The sequence below is a fragment of the Oncorhynchus masou genome, chromosome 32, assembly GCF_036934945.1.
Source record: "Oncorhynchus masou masou isolate Uvic2021 chromosome 32, UVic_Omas_1.1, whole genome shotgun sequence".
Lineage (NCBI taxonomy): Eukaryota > Metazoa > Chordata > Actinopteri > Salmoniformes > Salmonidae > Oncorhynchus > Oncorhynchus masou.
In genome coordinates this window covers 52,039,604-52,057,185 of record NC_088243.1, presented here as the reverse complement: position 1 = coordinate 52,057,185, position 17,582 = coordinate 52,039,604, and the positions used below count along the sequence as shown (strand labels likewise).

The 17,582-nt window shown below is 41.0% G+C and overlaps 1 protein-coding gene across 1 annotated transcript in view; it reads right to left on the bottom strand.

Moving 5' to 3' along the window:
- Positions 1 to 14,347, bottom strand: part of LOC135527019 (X-linked interleukin-1 receptor accessory protein-like 2) — a 277,568-nt gene extending 263,221 nt beyond the window's left edge. Inside the window, exon 1 of the mRNA XM_064955683.1 lies at positions 14,266 to 14,347. Within this exon, the coding sequence (XP_064811755.1) occupies positions 14,266 to 14,347 (82 nt within the window). The remainder of the gene's footprint in view (positions 1 to 14,265) is intronic.
- Positions 14,348 to 17,582: the final 3,235 nt, after the last annotated feature.

The following is a 17,582-nucleotide window of genomic DNA, read 5'->3' as shown; positions in this document are numbered from 1 at the left end:
TTATCCTATAGCTCTAGAATGGAGCAATATGGATGGTCCAATCATTGTATCATGCTCAGCATAGTCAACGTTTGACCTTATCATAATTCAACATTCCCCCCATCCCCCGATGGATATAACACCAACTCAACGGTCACAATACCTGTTTTTAGCCAATGAAGCATCATACAAGTACTGTATCACCAACTGCATCATACTCCATACCACATACCAGTGTGGAGAGAATAAAAAACTATCAACATTAGGTCTTTTACCCATAAAATAGCGACATAAACCCAGAAAGAAAACACCAGAGCTTTTCTGTAACAATGCAATTTCTCATCAGATCTGGTATGGGTCCCCATGTCCAAATCCCTTAAGCTATTCTACAGCCAATATCCAATATGCTGTGAGGAGAGAGCAACAATAAACAGAGTGACTCTGTATCTCTGTATTATGGCTTGGTTATTCACCGAGCAAAGATCTCAAATGGACCTCGGAGAGGCCTCAAACCCAGGCTATTGAGAAGCACTGAACAAGAAAAGATTCAAGACTCTACATTTCTATTCCATTATATTCCCTTTTCACACAATCAACGTCTAGCATATGGCTATGACCTGTGGGCAACCTGTCTAACAGACGCGATCTGTCTTCTGCCAGTAGCTGCTTGACAGTAGCTGCCTAGGAAATGCCTGCTTTTCTGAAAAGGGGTGGTAGGGCAGATCCCCAATAGACAGCCTAGCTGACTCTTTGAATGGCCTCAAAGGCATCTGAAGGATTAATTAGCAATTGGACATGAGATATTGAGCCTGGTTTGGCTATGTATTATATGGCACATGTGATACGCTGCTGGGTCTGGCACTCACACAATGCCATGGCCAATCCATGGAACCCATCTATCTCCTCTAAACATTTTGTAAATCATTTCTCAAAGTTTCCATCGACGGACGCACATCCCCTCAGTGTGTCCTATTGGATTTACTTGGGACTTTTACGTCTTTGAATACACCCTACTTTTGTTCATTAGAATGAATCAGAAAACCTCTGGGGGATTTAGGAGTCCTTAGTTAAACTGGCGTCCTTACTAAAGCTTGTCTATCAATGCTCCCATCACGAAAGCATCTTCTGGCATGGGATGTTCAATCCCTTAGAGAGAGGAGAGAGCTTTTGTCTGGCTTATAATATTTTCCCCATTAAATTCCATCAAGAATGAGAGGGGAAAAAACAGCAAAACAAAACCTGAACTATCTTGCGGTGAGTTCAGCTGGAAGACAAATTATTTCCTTTTGGTTAAACACTTTCTGAAGAAAATCAGACGAAAGCGCATCTGTCTGTAACGCTTCCATAACTAACAATTGACTGCTGTAAGATAGTTTCCTGCTATTTTTAGATTCTCCCTTTGATCCCCCAAATGCTGCATTGAGTGTATTACTTACAACAATACTTTTATATTGGCAAAATAACACTCAATTGGCAATCTCTTACAAAGTGTCCTTTCAAACCACTATGGTGCCTCCTTTTCCTTGTCTGAACCCCTGCCTAGAGCGAATGACTCGCTGAAACAATGTAATCAGTTGTTGCAGGCACCATGTGGTTTCTATGGGAACGATAAAGGCAAGTAAATTATATCCAGTCCATCTTATTTGGTAAAACAATGGGGGAGGAGCTATGGTGCTTGAGATGTTGATTACATAGTATACAGGAAAAACAAAGATGAGCTGCATGAAATGGGTATAGTGGTACATAACCTATTTTACAAATGCATTTTTAAAGACTGTAGCATGTGAAACATTTTTGTGTGTCTCTTGCCGGCTGTGACGCAAAGGTGAGCACATATGCATGATGTGTGATTGCTAAAGGCTGCTTGTATGGTGTACATAATGCACAAGGGCAATCAGCTGGACATCACTGTTCATTGGCTCCACTGACAGGAGCTACAGACATTTCACTGGGGAGACGTGGCTTATAGGGCTGAGCGATTAGTGCTTTTTGAGGTCGGTTCGGATTTGGTTCGATTATTAAAAAATAATCACTGTTTTCAATTTCGGTTTCCATTATTATTTTTAAACATTAAATGCACAACGCATTATGTGGGTTGAATGATGCAACAACACAAAATAAAACAATTAATAAAAGTCCCATGACGTTAGTGACTGTCCATTACTGCTTATCACTTGCTGTGAACATTACATTTGTTTTATTTGATGACTTCATTTTTAAATTCCAAGTCATCATCTCAACTTCATAGTGCTGCTGCCTATGCTGTCTGACAAAATCAACTATCAATCATGTAGATCATGTATTTTCAGGTAGAGATACAGTACCAGTCAAAAGTTTGGACACACCTACTCATTCCAGGGTTTATCTTTATTTTTTACTATTTTTTACATTGCAGAATAATTGTGAAGACATCAAAACTATGAAACAACACATATGGCACCGTGTGTAACCAAAAAAGTGTTAAACAAATCAAAATATATGTTATATTTGATATTCTTCAAAATAGCCACCCTTTGCCTTGATGACAGCTTCGCAAACACTTGGCATTCTCTCAACCAGCTTCACCTGGAATTCTTTTCCAACAGTCTTGAAGGAGTTCCCACATATGCGGAGCACTTATTAGCAGCTTTTCCTTCACTCTGCGGTCCAACTCAACCCAAACCATGTCAATTGGGTTGTGGTGGGGTGATTGTGGAGGCCAGGTCATCTGATGCAGCACTCCATCCTTCTTGGTCAAATATCCCTTACACAGCCTGGAAGTGTGTTGGGTCATTGTCCTGTTGAAAAAAAATTGATAGTTTGTCATCAACTGAGAGTACTTTGGGTGACTTTTGGCAATCTTCAAGCAGGCTGTCATGTGCTTTTTACTGAGGACTGGCTTCCGTCTGGCCACTTTACCATAAAGGCCTGATTGGTGGTGTGCTGCAGAGATGGTTGTTCTTCTGGAAGGTTCTCCCCCACAGACGAACTCTGGAGCTCTGTCAGAGTGACCATTGAGTCACCTCCCTGACCAAGGCCCTTCTCCCTCGATTGCTCAGTTTGGCAGGGCGGCCAGCTCTAGTAGGAGTCTTGGTGGTTCCAAACATCTTCCATTTAAGATATGATGGAGGCCACTGTGTTCTTGGGTTCTTCAATGTTCCAGAAATGTTTTTGGTACCCTTCCCCAGATCTGTGCCTCAACACAATCCTGTCTCGGAGCTCTACTGAAAATTCCTTCGACCTCATGGCTTGATTTTGCTCTGACATGTACTGTCAACAGTGTGACCTTATATAGATGGGTGCCTTTCCAATGATGTCCAATCAATTGAAGTTACCATAGGTGGATTCCAATCAAGTTGTAGAACCATCTTAAGGATGATCAATGGAAACAGGATGCACCTGAGCTCAATTTCGAGTCTCATAGCAGAGGGGCTGAATACTTATGAAAATACGGTATTGCTAGTTTTTATTTGAAATAAATGTGGAAACATTTCTAAAAACCTGTTTTCACTTTTTCTTTGTTTGTAGATTGATGAGAAAAAAAAAAATTGAATCAATTTTAGAATAAGGCTGTAACATAGGTCACTTAGTCGAGCAGTGAATTTCAAACACAGATTCAACCACAAAGACCAGGGAGGTTTTTCCAATGCCTTGCAAAGAAGGGCACCTATTTAAAATCACTTTGAGCATGGTGAAGTTATAATTATTATAATTATTTATTTTTTTACCTCTTTTTCTCCCCAATTTCGTGGTATCCAATTGTTAGAAGCTACTATCTTTTCTCATCGCTACAACTCCCGTACGGGCTCGGGAGAGACGAAGGTTGAAAGCCATGCGTCCTCCAATACACAACCCAACCAAGCCAAGCCGCACTGCTTCTTAACACAGCGCACATCCAACCCGGAAGCCAGCCGCACCAATGTGTCGGAGGAAACACAGTGCACCTGGATACCCCGGTTAACGAGCACTGCGCCTGGCCCGCCACAGGAGTCGCTGGTGCGCGATGAGACAAGGATATCCCTACCGGCAAAACCCTCCCTAACCCGGGCGACGCTAGGCCAATTGTGCGTCGCCCCAAGGACCTCCCGGGCGCGGGTGGTTACGACAGAGCCTGGGCGCAAATCCAGAGTCTCTGGTGGCACAGCTGGCGCTGCAGTACAGCGCCCTTAACCACTGTGCCACCCGGGATGCCGCATGGTGAAGTTATTAATTACACTTTGGATGGTGTATCAATACACCCAATACACCCAATACACACTCACTACAAAGATACAAACGTCCTTCCTAACTCAGTTGCCGGAGAGGAAGGAAAATTGTGACTGTAAAACAGTTACATAGTTTAATGGTTGTGATAGGAGAAAACTGAGGATGGATCAACAACACTCGAATTAATCCACAATACTAACCTCAATTACATAGTGTACAGAATACAAATATTCTAAAACATGCATCCTGTTTGCAATAAGGCACTAAAGTAAAAACTGCAAAAATGTGGCAAAGCAATTAACTTTATGTCCTGAAACACAGCGTTATGTTTGGAGCAAATCCAGCACAACACATGAGTACCACTCTTCATATTTTCAAGCATGGTGGTGGCTGCATCATGTTACTAGTATGCTTGCCATCAGCAAGGACTGGGAATTTTTAAGATAAAAAGAAACTGGGAGACACATTCATCTTTCAGCAGAACAACCTAAAAGACCAGGCCAAATATACACTGGAGTTGCTTACCAAGACAATATTGAATGTTTCAGTTTTTACTTAAATAGGTTTTAAAATCTATGCCAAGACTTAAACATGGCTGTCTAGCAATGATCAACAACCAACTTCAGAGCTTGAATAAAAATAGTAATCTAAAAAAAATATTGTACAATCCAGTTACGCAAATCTCTTAGAGACTTACACAGAAAGATTAACAGCTGTTCCAAAAGTGATTCTAACATGTATTGACTCAGGGGTGTAAATACGTGTAAATTAGATATTTGTGTATTTCATTTTCAATATATTTGCAAACATTTCTAAAAACATGTTTTCACTTTGTCATGATGGGGTATTGTTTGTATATGGGTGAAATATATGTTTAAAAAAAATCTATTTAGAATTCAGGATGTAATATAACAAAATGTGGAATAAGTCATGGGGTATGAATACTTTCTGAAGGCAGTGTACTTTCAGGAACACTAATGATTTTCAAAGCTAGGTTTCCAGCATGCTATTCCCATATGCACACACAAATTCTACAATCAAAGAAGAACCAGGGTTATGTTTTAGTCTTTGTGGCTGGCATCTGCTGCTCCAGACCATCACTGCCGGTTAAGCAGTGGAGGCTGCTGAAGGGAGAATGGCTCATAATAATGTCTGGAAATCATGTGTTTGATGTATTTGATACCATTCCACCTATTCCACTCCAGCCATTTCCATGAGCCCTTCCTCCCCAATTAAGGTGCCACCAACCTCCTGTGCTGTGTAGGTGTGTTTGTGCACCAGTGAGTGATGAATTGAACATGTCTTTTCCCTCCATGTCATCTGCATTCAGAGCATGCTCCGAGCTTCACTTCAGATGAATACCCAAACACAGCCGCGGTCAGGAAGCAAACAGTTGCTCTGTCATGCGGGGTTAAATATCTTAACAGATAACTGGGAAGGCCGTCTCAGGGTTCAGGCTGTTTGCAGTAGAGAGGCAGCCGTCAGGATTCACAGGTGCCTGGATTTGACAGAGATGCATGACACCGAGACTGCTGTCAGTTTCTGCCAGGGCCTGAATCTCCAAATCAAGAGTTGCCATCACTGATCTGTTTCAATAGCTCCCTGTCATATCCAATTCCTTGAGACACAGAGATGAGAACGGGTATGTGAGTTTTTGCTCCTTTGGGAGGCATAACAAAAACAGCTCATGAGGAGAACCACAAGCAAGAAAATGTCATTAATAAATGGCCAAAATGAATCCACAGAAATAAGCAACATAGACTACATTGTTATAACAAATCGACAGTAACCATGTCACATCTCAGCTTTATTTAGAATTTCAGTAATAGTTTTTACTTTTGTATTTCTGAAAATCTTTTTTTCTGTGTTCTCACAACAGCAACAATCTTAGGGGACATCTGTAATTCAATTGTCTGGAATTGTTTTCATGAAAGAAACTAATAAAGAAAGTGAGCCTCAGTCACACTGCAATTACATTTGAGTAAGGAGATTTACCAAATGTACAATAGAGTAAGTAAAATAATGAGAATCAGCGCGAAACAGTAAAGTATATTCCCTATAGTCTGTATACTATAGGAAAAACAACAAGAGGGAAATTAGTTAAGACTTTTTCATGTTTACGTTTCAGCTCTGAGGTCTTTCTCAAGACCGTTAAACAGTCTTTACTATATCCCCTTTTCTTGTTTTTCCAAATGTAGAGTAAAAACTGTGATATCAAGACCGCAAAATGTCCCAGATCAACTCAAATTTTTCAAGAAAGCCTTACTCTGCAACCACCATTTTTCAGTTTTCAATAACTCTTGTTAATATATAGGACATTATTTCCAGCTACTCTGAATGGCCTTTCTTACTTGATAAAAAGTGTTTTGTATTTTGCGACATATATTTACAATAAATCATATTAACTGTTCCATGAAAAAAAGCCATAATCACAGATCAGTAAGTGCAGTAGTAGACCATACTCAATCTACTGCTAGCCTTGCATTTCAGAAACTTCTTAATTAGCCATTCTGTAAAAAGATAAATAGATAATTCCCAATTAATTACATTGCCAATACAATGCTATAGGCTACTGTTTCCCCTTTACACTAAATGCCCTTTACACTAATTGTCCTCGTCAGATGAGTGCTGGCATGAAGAGCCATGCCGCTGACGTGCTTTGTGGCGTTACACCTTTACACTCTTCTCTCAAACTCCCCCTGGAAAGGCCTGCCACAAAGCACTTATCATCCCCCATCCCGAGGTCAACAGCTCTGTAGCGAGTTCAAGTGTCAACCTTTTTCCAATGTATCCCCGTGGGGATGGAATCAACATACAGTACAAGAGCATTTTCTCTTCTTTCCATTAGCTCTCTCTCTGTCTCTCTCAGGAAGACATTCTCAAGCTCTGTTTGACAGTCTATCCTTTACTCATTTGAAGAGAAAAAAACAACAAACCCAATGTAATTAGTATTGGAATAGAGATAAACAGCTTGATGCACACACATCTCAGATGTAGGCCACCTTTAAAGGCTCACTGACTCCCTCATTATGTCTAGATAGGGAATAATGTGTATGTTTCTTCGAGATGCTGACTAAATGGTCTGGTCAACAGGGAAGGCTTTCTGTGACTGCCAAAATTACAATACTGAACAAAAATATAATCGTAACATGTAATGTGTTGGTCCCATGTTTCATGAGCTGAAATAAAAGATCCCAGAAATGTTCCAAACGCACAAAAAGCTTATTTCTCTTAAATGTTGTGCACAAATTGGTTTACATCCCTTTTAGTGAGCATTTCTTCTCAGCCAAGATAATTCATCCACCTGACAGTTGTGGCATATCAAGAATCTGATTAAACAGCATGATCATTACACAGGTGTATCTTGTGCTGGGGACAATACAAGGCCACGCTAAGATGTGCAGTTTTGTCACACAACATAATTACAAGTTTTGAGGGAGCATGAAATTGGCGTTCTGACTGCAAGAAAGTCCACAAGAGCTGTTGCCAAAGAATTTCATGTTCATTGAAATCTATAGATTAGGGCCTAATGAATTTATTTCAATTGTCAATTGTTCTTATATGAACTGTAACTAAGTAAAATCATTGAAATTGTTGCATGTTGCATTTATATTTTTGTATCGTTTACATAAATAGGAGGCTACAAAGTTCAGCAAGAGAGGACTCTGTATGACGATGGCACCGCTGGAATTGCATAATCAATCCGTATGCGCGCTCAGGCATGGCAAAATTACAAGGCGAAGGACAGTGAAAGTGCACAACTTAATTACATGGTGGTTGACAGTGGGGCTGCGCAGCCACACTGCTGCATTCTGTATTGGATTTTTAGATCCTGGGAAATAGAGAGGGTGCAAATTAGGAGAGTTTAACTCTGACATTGTAAAACTGTGTTCTTGTATCGTTGTGGAGAATGAAACGTATGCTAATTTTCCTGAGATTTTTGGTAGATGAAATAAACGGGCTAAATTATTTATTTCCTCCTGTTTTGCATAACGCCACTTAGCTGTTTGAAGCATCACAAAATATCACTGTTCAGTGTTATCTGTAGGTCTTGGATACAGGGCACTACTCACTATGATGTTCAAAAGTCTGACTGCATTACAGGGAGATCACAGATTGCTAAGAAGCTGGAAAATGAATCACATGGGCAGCGTTTACTATTGTACGGGTGAGGCGTTCAGTCTTCATTTGTTTCTGAGCTTATTTACAAACTGCTGCTGTAATCAGGTTATGTATTAGCCCTGTCTCCACTAGAATACATATCACATGCTGAGGCAGACTCACATAGACAGTTGTTTTTATAATTAATTCCTATCTAATATATTGTACTGTCATGTCGGGCCAACGTGGCAGAGTAAATGAACAATTATAAATTTACAGCACGTTGTTCAAGGAAATAATTGACCAAGGAAGTGACAGAGTGGTCGAGGAGGAGGGCAGGGCTTCTTGAGTCAAAGTTGTGTTGGCATTTCCCCTTTTGTGGCACGTTGCCATGGGGATAGCAGTGCACTGAAAATATGTTTTCTTAGTAGAGTGACTCATAATCTTAACTGCTTCGCTTTGACGGAGAGAGAAACACTTGGTCCCAGTGGAATATGCAGATTTAAGGTAGCTCTTGATGGGCTGCAGTTGTGACAGGTGGAATGGGACGAGGGTGGGGAAAGGGACCTTACTTCAATCACTGAAATAAAAAAATGCAACCAAATGACAGAGAGAGGAAATGCTGATTCATCAAGATTGCTGGCAAACAGGGGCCTCCCGGGTGGGGCAGTGGCTAAGGGCGCTGTACTGCAGCGCCAGCTGTGCCATCAGAGTCCCTGGGTTCGCACCCAGGCTCTGTCGTAACCGGCCACAACCAGGAGGTCCGTGGGGCGACGCACAATTTGCCTAGCGTTGTCCAGGTTAGGGAGGGCTTGGTCGGTAGGGATGTCCTTGTCTCATCGCACACCAGCGACTCATGTGGCGGGCTGGGCGCAGTGCCAACCAGGGTTGCCAGGTGCACGACGTACCCTCCGACACATTGGTGCGGCTGGCTTCCGGGTTGGATGTGCGCTGTGTTAAGAAGCAGTACGGCTGGCTGGGTTGTGTATCGGAGGACTCATGACTTTCAACCTTCATCTCTCCCGAGCCCGTACGGGAGTTGTAGCAATGAAACAAGATAGTAGCTACTACAACAATTGGATACCATAAAATTGGGGAGAAAAAAGGGGTGAAATTCAAAAAATCAAAAAATAAACAAAATAAAAAGATTGCTGGCAAACTGTAAATGTGATAACTGTCTTCGATAAGGGGGGAATAAGTTGGGGCTTCTCCTCTTTATTAATGACATGGTTATTATGAATGATGTCACACACAGGGCAGTGAAGCAGAGCCGGCTCTTGAAGAAGAATACTAGGACAGTAATTAATCGACATCCACATATAGCAACATCCCCAGGTCATCCCGTCCCAACACATTACTGTCACGTTTTATTGCTCTTATGTTCACACACTTGCACACGACCACATTTACATTGTCACTCAAGCTACACGTTGGCCATATAGGAATGTCAATAGAGTGAGCGGCCATAATTAGGACGCGACTATTGGCAAAGCTCATCACACTGTCAAGTACACAGGTTCATCTCAAAACGCCAATGCCGAAGGATCCTGGTAGCTAATTGCGATGCCAAGTCTTTGTTTGAATAGTAAGCTAACCACTAACCAGTCAGTGGAGGCTGGGACTCAAATGGTGTTAATGCTATATCAATAAATCAGTGTAGAAATAAAGAGCGGATACTTTTTCTATGCAATCTTGGACAATATCAAAGTTGAGGATCGTGGAAAGGGGTGTCTGACTATATGTATTGGGGCGTTTTCCTGGGAGAATCCCGTGCGGCAGACAGACAGTGGTGTTCCGATTCGATGGTGAGTTGAGAGATCTTTGCTCAGCAGTTTGCGCTTTCTTGCTGACTGACTGAATAGCTTGCTGCCTATTAAATATGTCATTCTCGGGGACAACAATAGAGTACAATCACATTCCATCTATAATACAATCAATTAAATCCTTTCTATGTACGACTTGAGTTCCCACAGGTATCTTCCACTGGAAATACATTTCCCTATGTGTCAGAATTCACTTTATGTTAAACACTTAAGTACAATTAAAAGTTCCAAATGTAGGGATTGAAATGCAATTAACTATACAGCCATGCCAATTAAATATCATAAAACTGCTTAATATCATCATGATTATGATCTGAATGGAAAGGATTACATACTGGTCTAACTTGTGTATAGTCTGTATTTCACTCACATACTATATGCATCAAATCAGCTGTAACATTACTACTGCAAAGAATTTAAATTGACAAGATAATCCCTCTAGATTTAAGAGACCACGCATGTCATATACTCACGTGTGTGTTATTTCTGGTGGTATAAGTACACTATTCATCTTTGGGTGTCATTAAAATGGCATGTTTGCCTATACTTTCATACAGCAACCACCGTGGTTTACCTGGTTGTGGGATTGACACAGAGAGTAACGCAGACAGTGTTTCTCTTGACTTCAGGGAGAAGTGAAAGTGAAAAGCCTGCAGGAACGAAAGCACAGAGGCACTCTGACAAAGTCAGCACTGAAAAGGGCCTTTGAAGATCTTTTTTATTTAATTTCTGTCTTTTATCTGACTTGCATATTGGCTGGCACATGCAGCAAGTAGCAGTCTGATGTGGATTACTAAAGACTATTCCCAGCTTTTTAAAAGACAGGTGGAACGGTATTGTTTGGGTTTCATTTCATATCACTTTGGCGGGTTTCAGAAGCAGAACCTCCTATTTTTAAGCGGAGAGCTTAGACATAGGCAGAAATGAGTGACACATTGTGGAGCTGAGGCCTTTCATATGCTAAGCTATTGTGTACTGGTTGTGAAATCAGTAACCTTTACTCTCCCATGGTATCTTTTCTTTCTCTGTGTATAGTTTAATGAAAATAATTCAAGGGAGGAGCCTGGTTGCCATCTGACAGAATGGAGGAGAAGTCTCCAGCGGGGCTGCTGAAGGAGACTAGGCTCCAGGAGAAGGAGCACTAAGGGGATGTCCTCGTATTCTCAACGTTTCCCTTTGTTGAAAAGGTAAAAGTCCATGTAAGAGCAGCTTCCTGGAGATCTGTCTGTATGGCTCCTCAGACACACAGATAGCAGACACACATACATGGCTGCTGCCTCAAATGCACTCTGAGAGGAAGGATCTGCAAGATGTTCATTGATGGTACTGCACGTTTATTCTTAAGGCCTAAGGATGAGTTTTCATATGTGTTTTCATGACAATGGGGAATAAATGACTGCACTTCATGTCTGTGTTGAAATGGGAAATGTTCCGTTAGATTAAATGGGACACCATCACAGGGTATTTGGCTGTGTTGGAATTGTTTGACCAAACCTCAACTGTTAGCCTTTTAGACTTTCCCCTTAAGTATTATGACTAGTGGTTTTGCTAAATGTACTTACTTGACTTTGACTAGCCTCTGACGGTTGCACTACTGCCGTGGCACCCTTTTTTTTTATACCCCATTTGCATCAGACATCTAAACACAGAACATAGAACAACTATTACCAAGTGACACGAGCTGCATCTTTTAAGTTGCTAATTGAGTTCCTGTTCATTAAATTTGAACGAGAGAATTATGATGTGGAAAGTTTATTGCCGGGCTAAGAACCTTTAATAATGGAGATTCGCACTTGTTAAGAAAGATAACAATGACATGGTCGTAGAGCTTTTAAAACCTCGTCATGTCATATGAAAAACAGAAAAATGTATATCCTGAGAATAATTTACATTGTGTGTAACCATGGATATTTTCCCCCAGACAGGTTCAGCATTATAGTGCTGAATGCACAATACAGCACTCAATCAAAATGAGAGAAGTAAGCAAGAGCAGTATCAAATAAAAGTAGAGGTTCTCACGCAAATATTTCACTCTCAATTATACAGACAATGGTTCAATGGGGGGGGGATGTTCCTTTAAAAATCAATGTGGCGTACAATGACTACGTTTTGATGAAACACATGACGGGCCCCAGTGGTATTGTCTTAGAGAATCTAGGAGCAATGACTTAACTCTGTGTCCCAGGTTTCAAGTGCAGCCATGGAGTTTCCTTAAAAATATATAATAATAATGATACATTTTCTCAGAAATTCACTCAGGATGCTTCAGGCACAGAGCGTTCTATTACACTTTAAAGCATTAACCAAGGGACTCAAGTGTCCTGTCGTTTCAAGATCAGAAAGATACTGCGCCGTTTGTTGCCTGCTTACCACTAACCTTCCCGCAATGGAAATGCAGAGCCTAAAGGTGAATGAACAAGATATATCAGGAGCACACATTCTCCCCGGACACAGCTGCCTGGGGTGACGGGGGGAGGTGAGATCTTAACAGGAATGACCAGACAAAACAATTAGATTGTTCTTGCACAACATGTTATAAGGCTGGCTTTATCTGGATTGCAGTTGATCAGATAATATTTGATAAGCCACGACTTGCTTTTTTTTTCTCCAGAGTGGAAAATTGTGTTGCTTGTGGGGTTCCTTTATTTTTTTTAAATTTAACTAGGCAAGTCAGTTAAGAACAAATTCTTATTTACAATGACAGCCTAGGAATAGTGGGTTAACTGCCTTGTTCAGGGGTAGAATGACTGCTTTTTACCTTGTCAGCTCAGGGATTTGATCCAGCAACCTTTCAGTTACTGACCCAACACTCTAACCACTAGGCTACCTGTCACCCCTATTCAAAGTATTCCGGGGTCCTGTTTTCATTGCTATTTTATGACATGGATCATGACAAGCTGCATGTTGTTGATCTGTTCATGGATGATATCACATGAAGGCACAAAGGCAGAATAACTTTATGAGCAAGTCTAGCTATATTTACGCTTGTCAACGGTTTTTAAGGCCTTCGCGTAAATTTGCTCCTAAATTTGCTGCAGGCCTACATCTGAAGTAAGTTAAGCTTCACTGTAGCTGCATCATTTAGTTTTCAACCCCCATAACATCATGCTTATATCGGTCCTAAAACGATCTAAAAATAAAGCCAAGCTGTCCTATATTATTCATAGGCTGCTTCTCATTGGATGTACTGCATTTTTCTGCCATGGAAAGGGACAATATTACGGTGTTCAACAGTAGCCTATGGCAACACTAAACAACTTGACTTGGATCATATCACAAAACTATTAATTATACAAACACCATTTAAATTGCTTGACTGTTTTGTACAAAAAGCAATTTCAGCTTCATTGTTTCTGTGGACCAAATGTCCACAAAAGTTCAAGCATCTTCAAGATAAAATAAACCATTGATTGAATCAAAGCTGTCTCTGTCTGCAGACAATTATCACTATGTTTGTGCAATTCCTCTCACACAGGGAGGTGTTACATCCAATATTAGCAGGGAAACAAAATAACATGCAGTGTCCGTCTCTGATCATCTGGTACTGCAAGGAGAGAAAATGCCAAACAATTACATCTCGCACTGGGTGAGAAACTGACAGACAAGATTGCCTCGATGTTTTTGCCGCCCACATAAAAGCCCGTTTGGCACTGGTAACATAATTGCTCACCACACAACATCACCCACACGCAAACAGACATTCAATGATGAGTCTCCAAAGCAGGAACTAAATTAGTTGGGCCTGTGGAAAGTCTGAAATGACTGAGTTTTTACATTAACTCTACTCCCTCTGTGGAGAAATGAGTGAAGGACCAAACAAGACATCACTATGGCACAAAGATATCATCAAAAGCACTCAATCACTATAAGAAGGAAAGAAAATATACTGCTCAAACTGGATATCTGGTGGCCCCAAACATTCAACACATGTACCACAGAGGTGGAGCAGACATCTTAACAAAATACCACCGCACAGAATATTAAACTGATTCACTCACACTCGCAAATCAAGCCCTGGACATTTATTATGAAAACACAACAGTGCGTCGGTGAATAGATATGAGGAAATGAATGTCCTTTCAATGAGAGGAATGTGATGAAAGAAAAGTCAAATGAATCAAACTTTTTGTTGCTTATAGAGTGGACATGATTAAAATAGAGACTTGTGTGGACTTACCCGAGTTCCTCTTGGAGATGTATTTGAGATTGATGCAGGCGGCTGAGCTGATAAGGAGTAACATGAAGGCTGAGGGCTTCATCTTTCACACTTTTGGTGGCAGCTGGAACACAAAGAGAATGGAGTTTGGATATCAAGCCTTATGACTGGGACGACATCTCGGCTCACTCCCTCCATGAAAACATATTGGGTGATATCAAGCAAAGGGATCTGCCATTTCCTTCCATTTCCAAGACAGAGCGATCTGTTCATTACTTTATCCTTCAGACAGAACACTACCAAGTAAATATAGCAAAAGTAAGAAACTATCGACCCATGCCATACACCCCATTTTCAATGTTCACAGACTGAAAGCACACAGCTGTAATACTTGTGTATAAAGGAAGCACAGCTTAGGTGGCAAAGGGGTACGTCTGAAGCTAGTTTAAGAGTCGCTGTATTACCAACATCAGTATTTCAAAAACAAACAAACAAATAAAACAAAATAAACACCTGTTTTCAAACTAGCTACACTTCTATCCTTTCCAGCCCTCCTTCTCTGAGACTCAAGTAAGACTGGTGTTGGGTCGTGCACATTGCACATTGATCTGTTTAGAGTGATGGCTCGAGAAATGATAGAATAGATAGAGGAGTAGAAGACAGAGATTACCACCACCTGATGTGTTGCTACATAATCCAAATGAATAGAAAGCTAGGGTTTATGGCCCCTATAGATTTCGAGATCGTTCCTCACTGGCTGTCCATTGACTGGGGTTAGGAGCTCTCAGTACATCATCCAACAGAGTGCTCTCATCCACACTCCCTTAAAAGGGCCAGCTGAGCTGCCAATAGTGATACTGAATTACATCTGTTCCCAAGCTCTCGTCTAGACAACACACACACCAACAGTGCACAGTCACATTGTTGTTCAGGGTATCAAAGCCAAGGGAAGTAAATACCCTACTGTTTTGATGACAAGGAATAGACATGTCTCTCAAACATGTTATTGGTCTTGAAATATATAGTGAATTCATTGTGTTATCAGTAACCATCAGGGCACATAAATATGGTGTATGCCATGCATGGTGTTAGTCTATATAAAATATTCTTTCTATTCCGCCAAATTAATTAGGGATCTCTGACAAGAAATGTAATTCAACAGTTTTCTCCCACTACACTATATGACAGCATTGCCCACAGCTGGACAGGGAGGAGGAAAAAACACATTTAAATAGTTTTCAGAAATAATAGGGGAATCGGAAAAGAAATCTGTATTTGTGGGCTGTCACAAAAAGGAACAAATATCTCTCCAAAAACATTCTCGATCTGCAGAAATGTCTTTCTTTATGCTTATTTATTTTCTGCTACCGAAGGCAATTCTTTGTTAAAAGATTACTACTGACTGCACTTTTCTTCAAACATACTGCATTTTTCTCTCTCCAAATAATCCATACCATCTCAGACATTGAGTGGTGGTGAAAAACAAACCTTTACTGTTGCATGGAAAAGTTAGCAAGAACTAAAATAAACTTCTGAATGTGAGTGAAAAAATCCAGATCACACACATGCTCTCTCTGACAGAGGCACAAATGAACACATTCACACACACCGCACACACCAGTGGAGGCTGCTGAGTGGAGGACGGCTCATAATAATGGCTGGAACGGAGTTGATGGAATGGCATCAAACACATAGAAACCATGCGTTTGATGTATTTGATAACATTCCACTAATTCCATTCCAGCCACTACCACGAGCCAGTCCTCCCTAATGAATGTGCCACCAACCTCCTGTGGCACACACATGCATGGTGCAAGCACACGCATGCAGGCACCCGCACGTTCACACAATTGTGACAACATTTTCCACACTCAAGTGCCTGCATCCAAACAACTAAATCCATATCCTCATCAAATCTACATAAAATATCTAATACACAGATGGTTAATGATTACTACTGCACCTATGGTTCTTACTAGTGTATAGAGGCCAACTCATTTCCCCTCTCTGTTCCATAGTCCTATTGTTTTCAGTTAGTCCTGTGAGTCCCTTCCCCCTCCCATCAGTACAGCATGCATCTGGAATAAGAAACGTTATTTCCTTGTCTTGCTCTGGGAGGAGGAAGAGGCCTGTAGCAGTTACATTAAACCAGAGAGAGTGAGGAACAACAAGCGTTAGCCTACATATAGCTTTTTCTCTTTGAGCCTTTTATAGAGAGGGGAGAGAGATGGGCAGGGGCATCATTTGAAGGATGTGCTTGCCTCACTCTGACTTTAAATGCATACCTAAAGATTTTAGGAGGGAAAGTTGCTCTCTCATGCAGAGGAGCTTATGATCTCAACATGCATAATTTCACAGCCCAGTGGACTATTCCTGCTGCAGGACATGTGCCTTTTGTCTCGCTCACTGTCTTTTCTTTTCTACTATTTTCTGTCTCCCAAGACTCCTACGTTTATCCACGATGAAATAGGTTAGATCCTGCCTGGCTGGATATAATGTGTGTAAAGCCTTACATTCCCATCACTGTTTCGATGTGTAGAATGATTCACAACAAAAAGGATGCTAGCAGTATGAACACATAAAATTATGACATGACAATTTGAAAAGTCAAATGTTAGCAGTATGAACACATAAAATTATGACATGAAAATTTGAAAAGTCAAATGTTAGCAAAACCAGTCATTCTTTCCTCTAAAAAGAGCTGATTCAGTCATTGGAGAGTTCCACTGTAGTTTCAGTCACCTCTGGGCCAGAGTTTGTTTTCAATTTATTTCACCTGCTGTGAGGGACAAAAACATAGCTCCATTGTAATTATAAAGTTGAACCCCTGCCACGGCAGATTTGGTGCCTCGCTTTTACTGTGCAGGATATGAGTTTACATCAAAGCAAATAGGGGCAGCACATCCAGTGACTATAACGAATGTCAGGGATCGCCACCCTGAATGCAAACAGCATCTCTCGAGATAAAGGGACTGTTCAGGTGCCAGGACCAGGCCTGACCTATGATACTACATGCCCCCTACCCTCAGCTCTAAAATGTAAATGGGCCCTTTAAACACCACACACATATCATCTACTCACAGAACCATGAGAGCAAATACAACAACAAGATGCTATTTCTATCCCAAACAGTATACATGGTCTTTAGACTGGGGGCCATTAGGTCCTCTTTCCAGGTATCTGTCTATCAAATATTTAATCATTCCCACTTTCTAAAACAGTCCCATGAAGACACATGCTGTAGTATCCCACTGACTCCTGGTATTAATGTCTTATGTGATCTCTAATTGTACTGATGTCAGTGTCTTATCTCTCGGAATGGAGAGGATTGTGGTCTG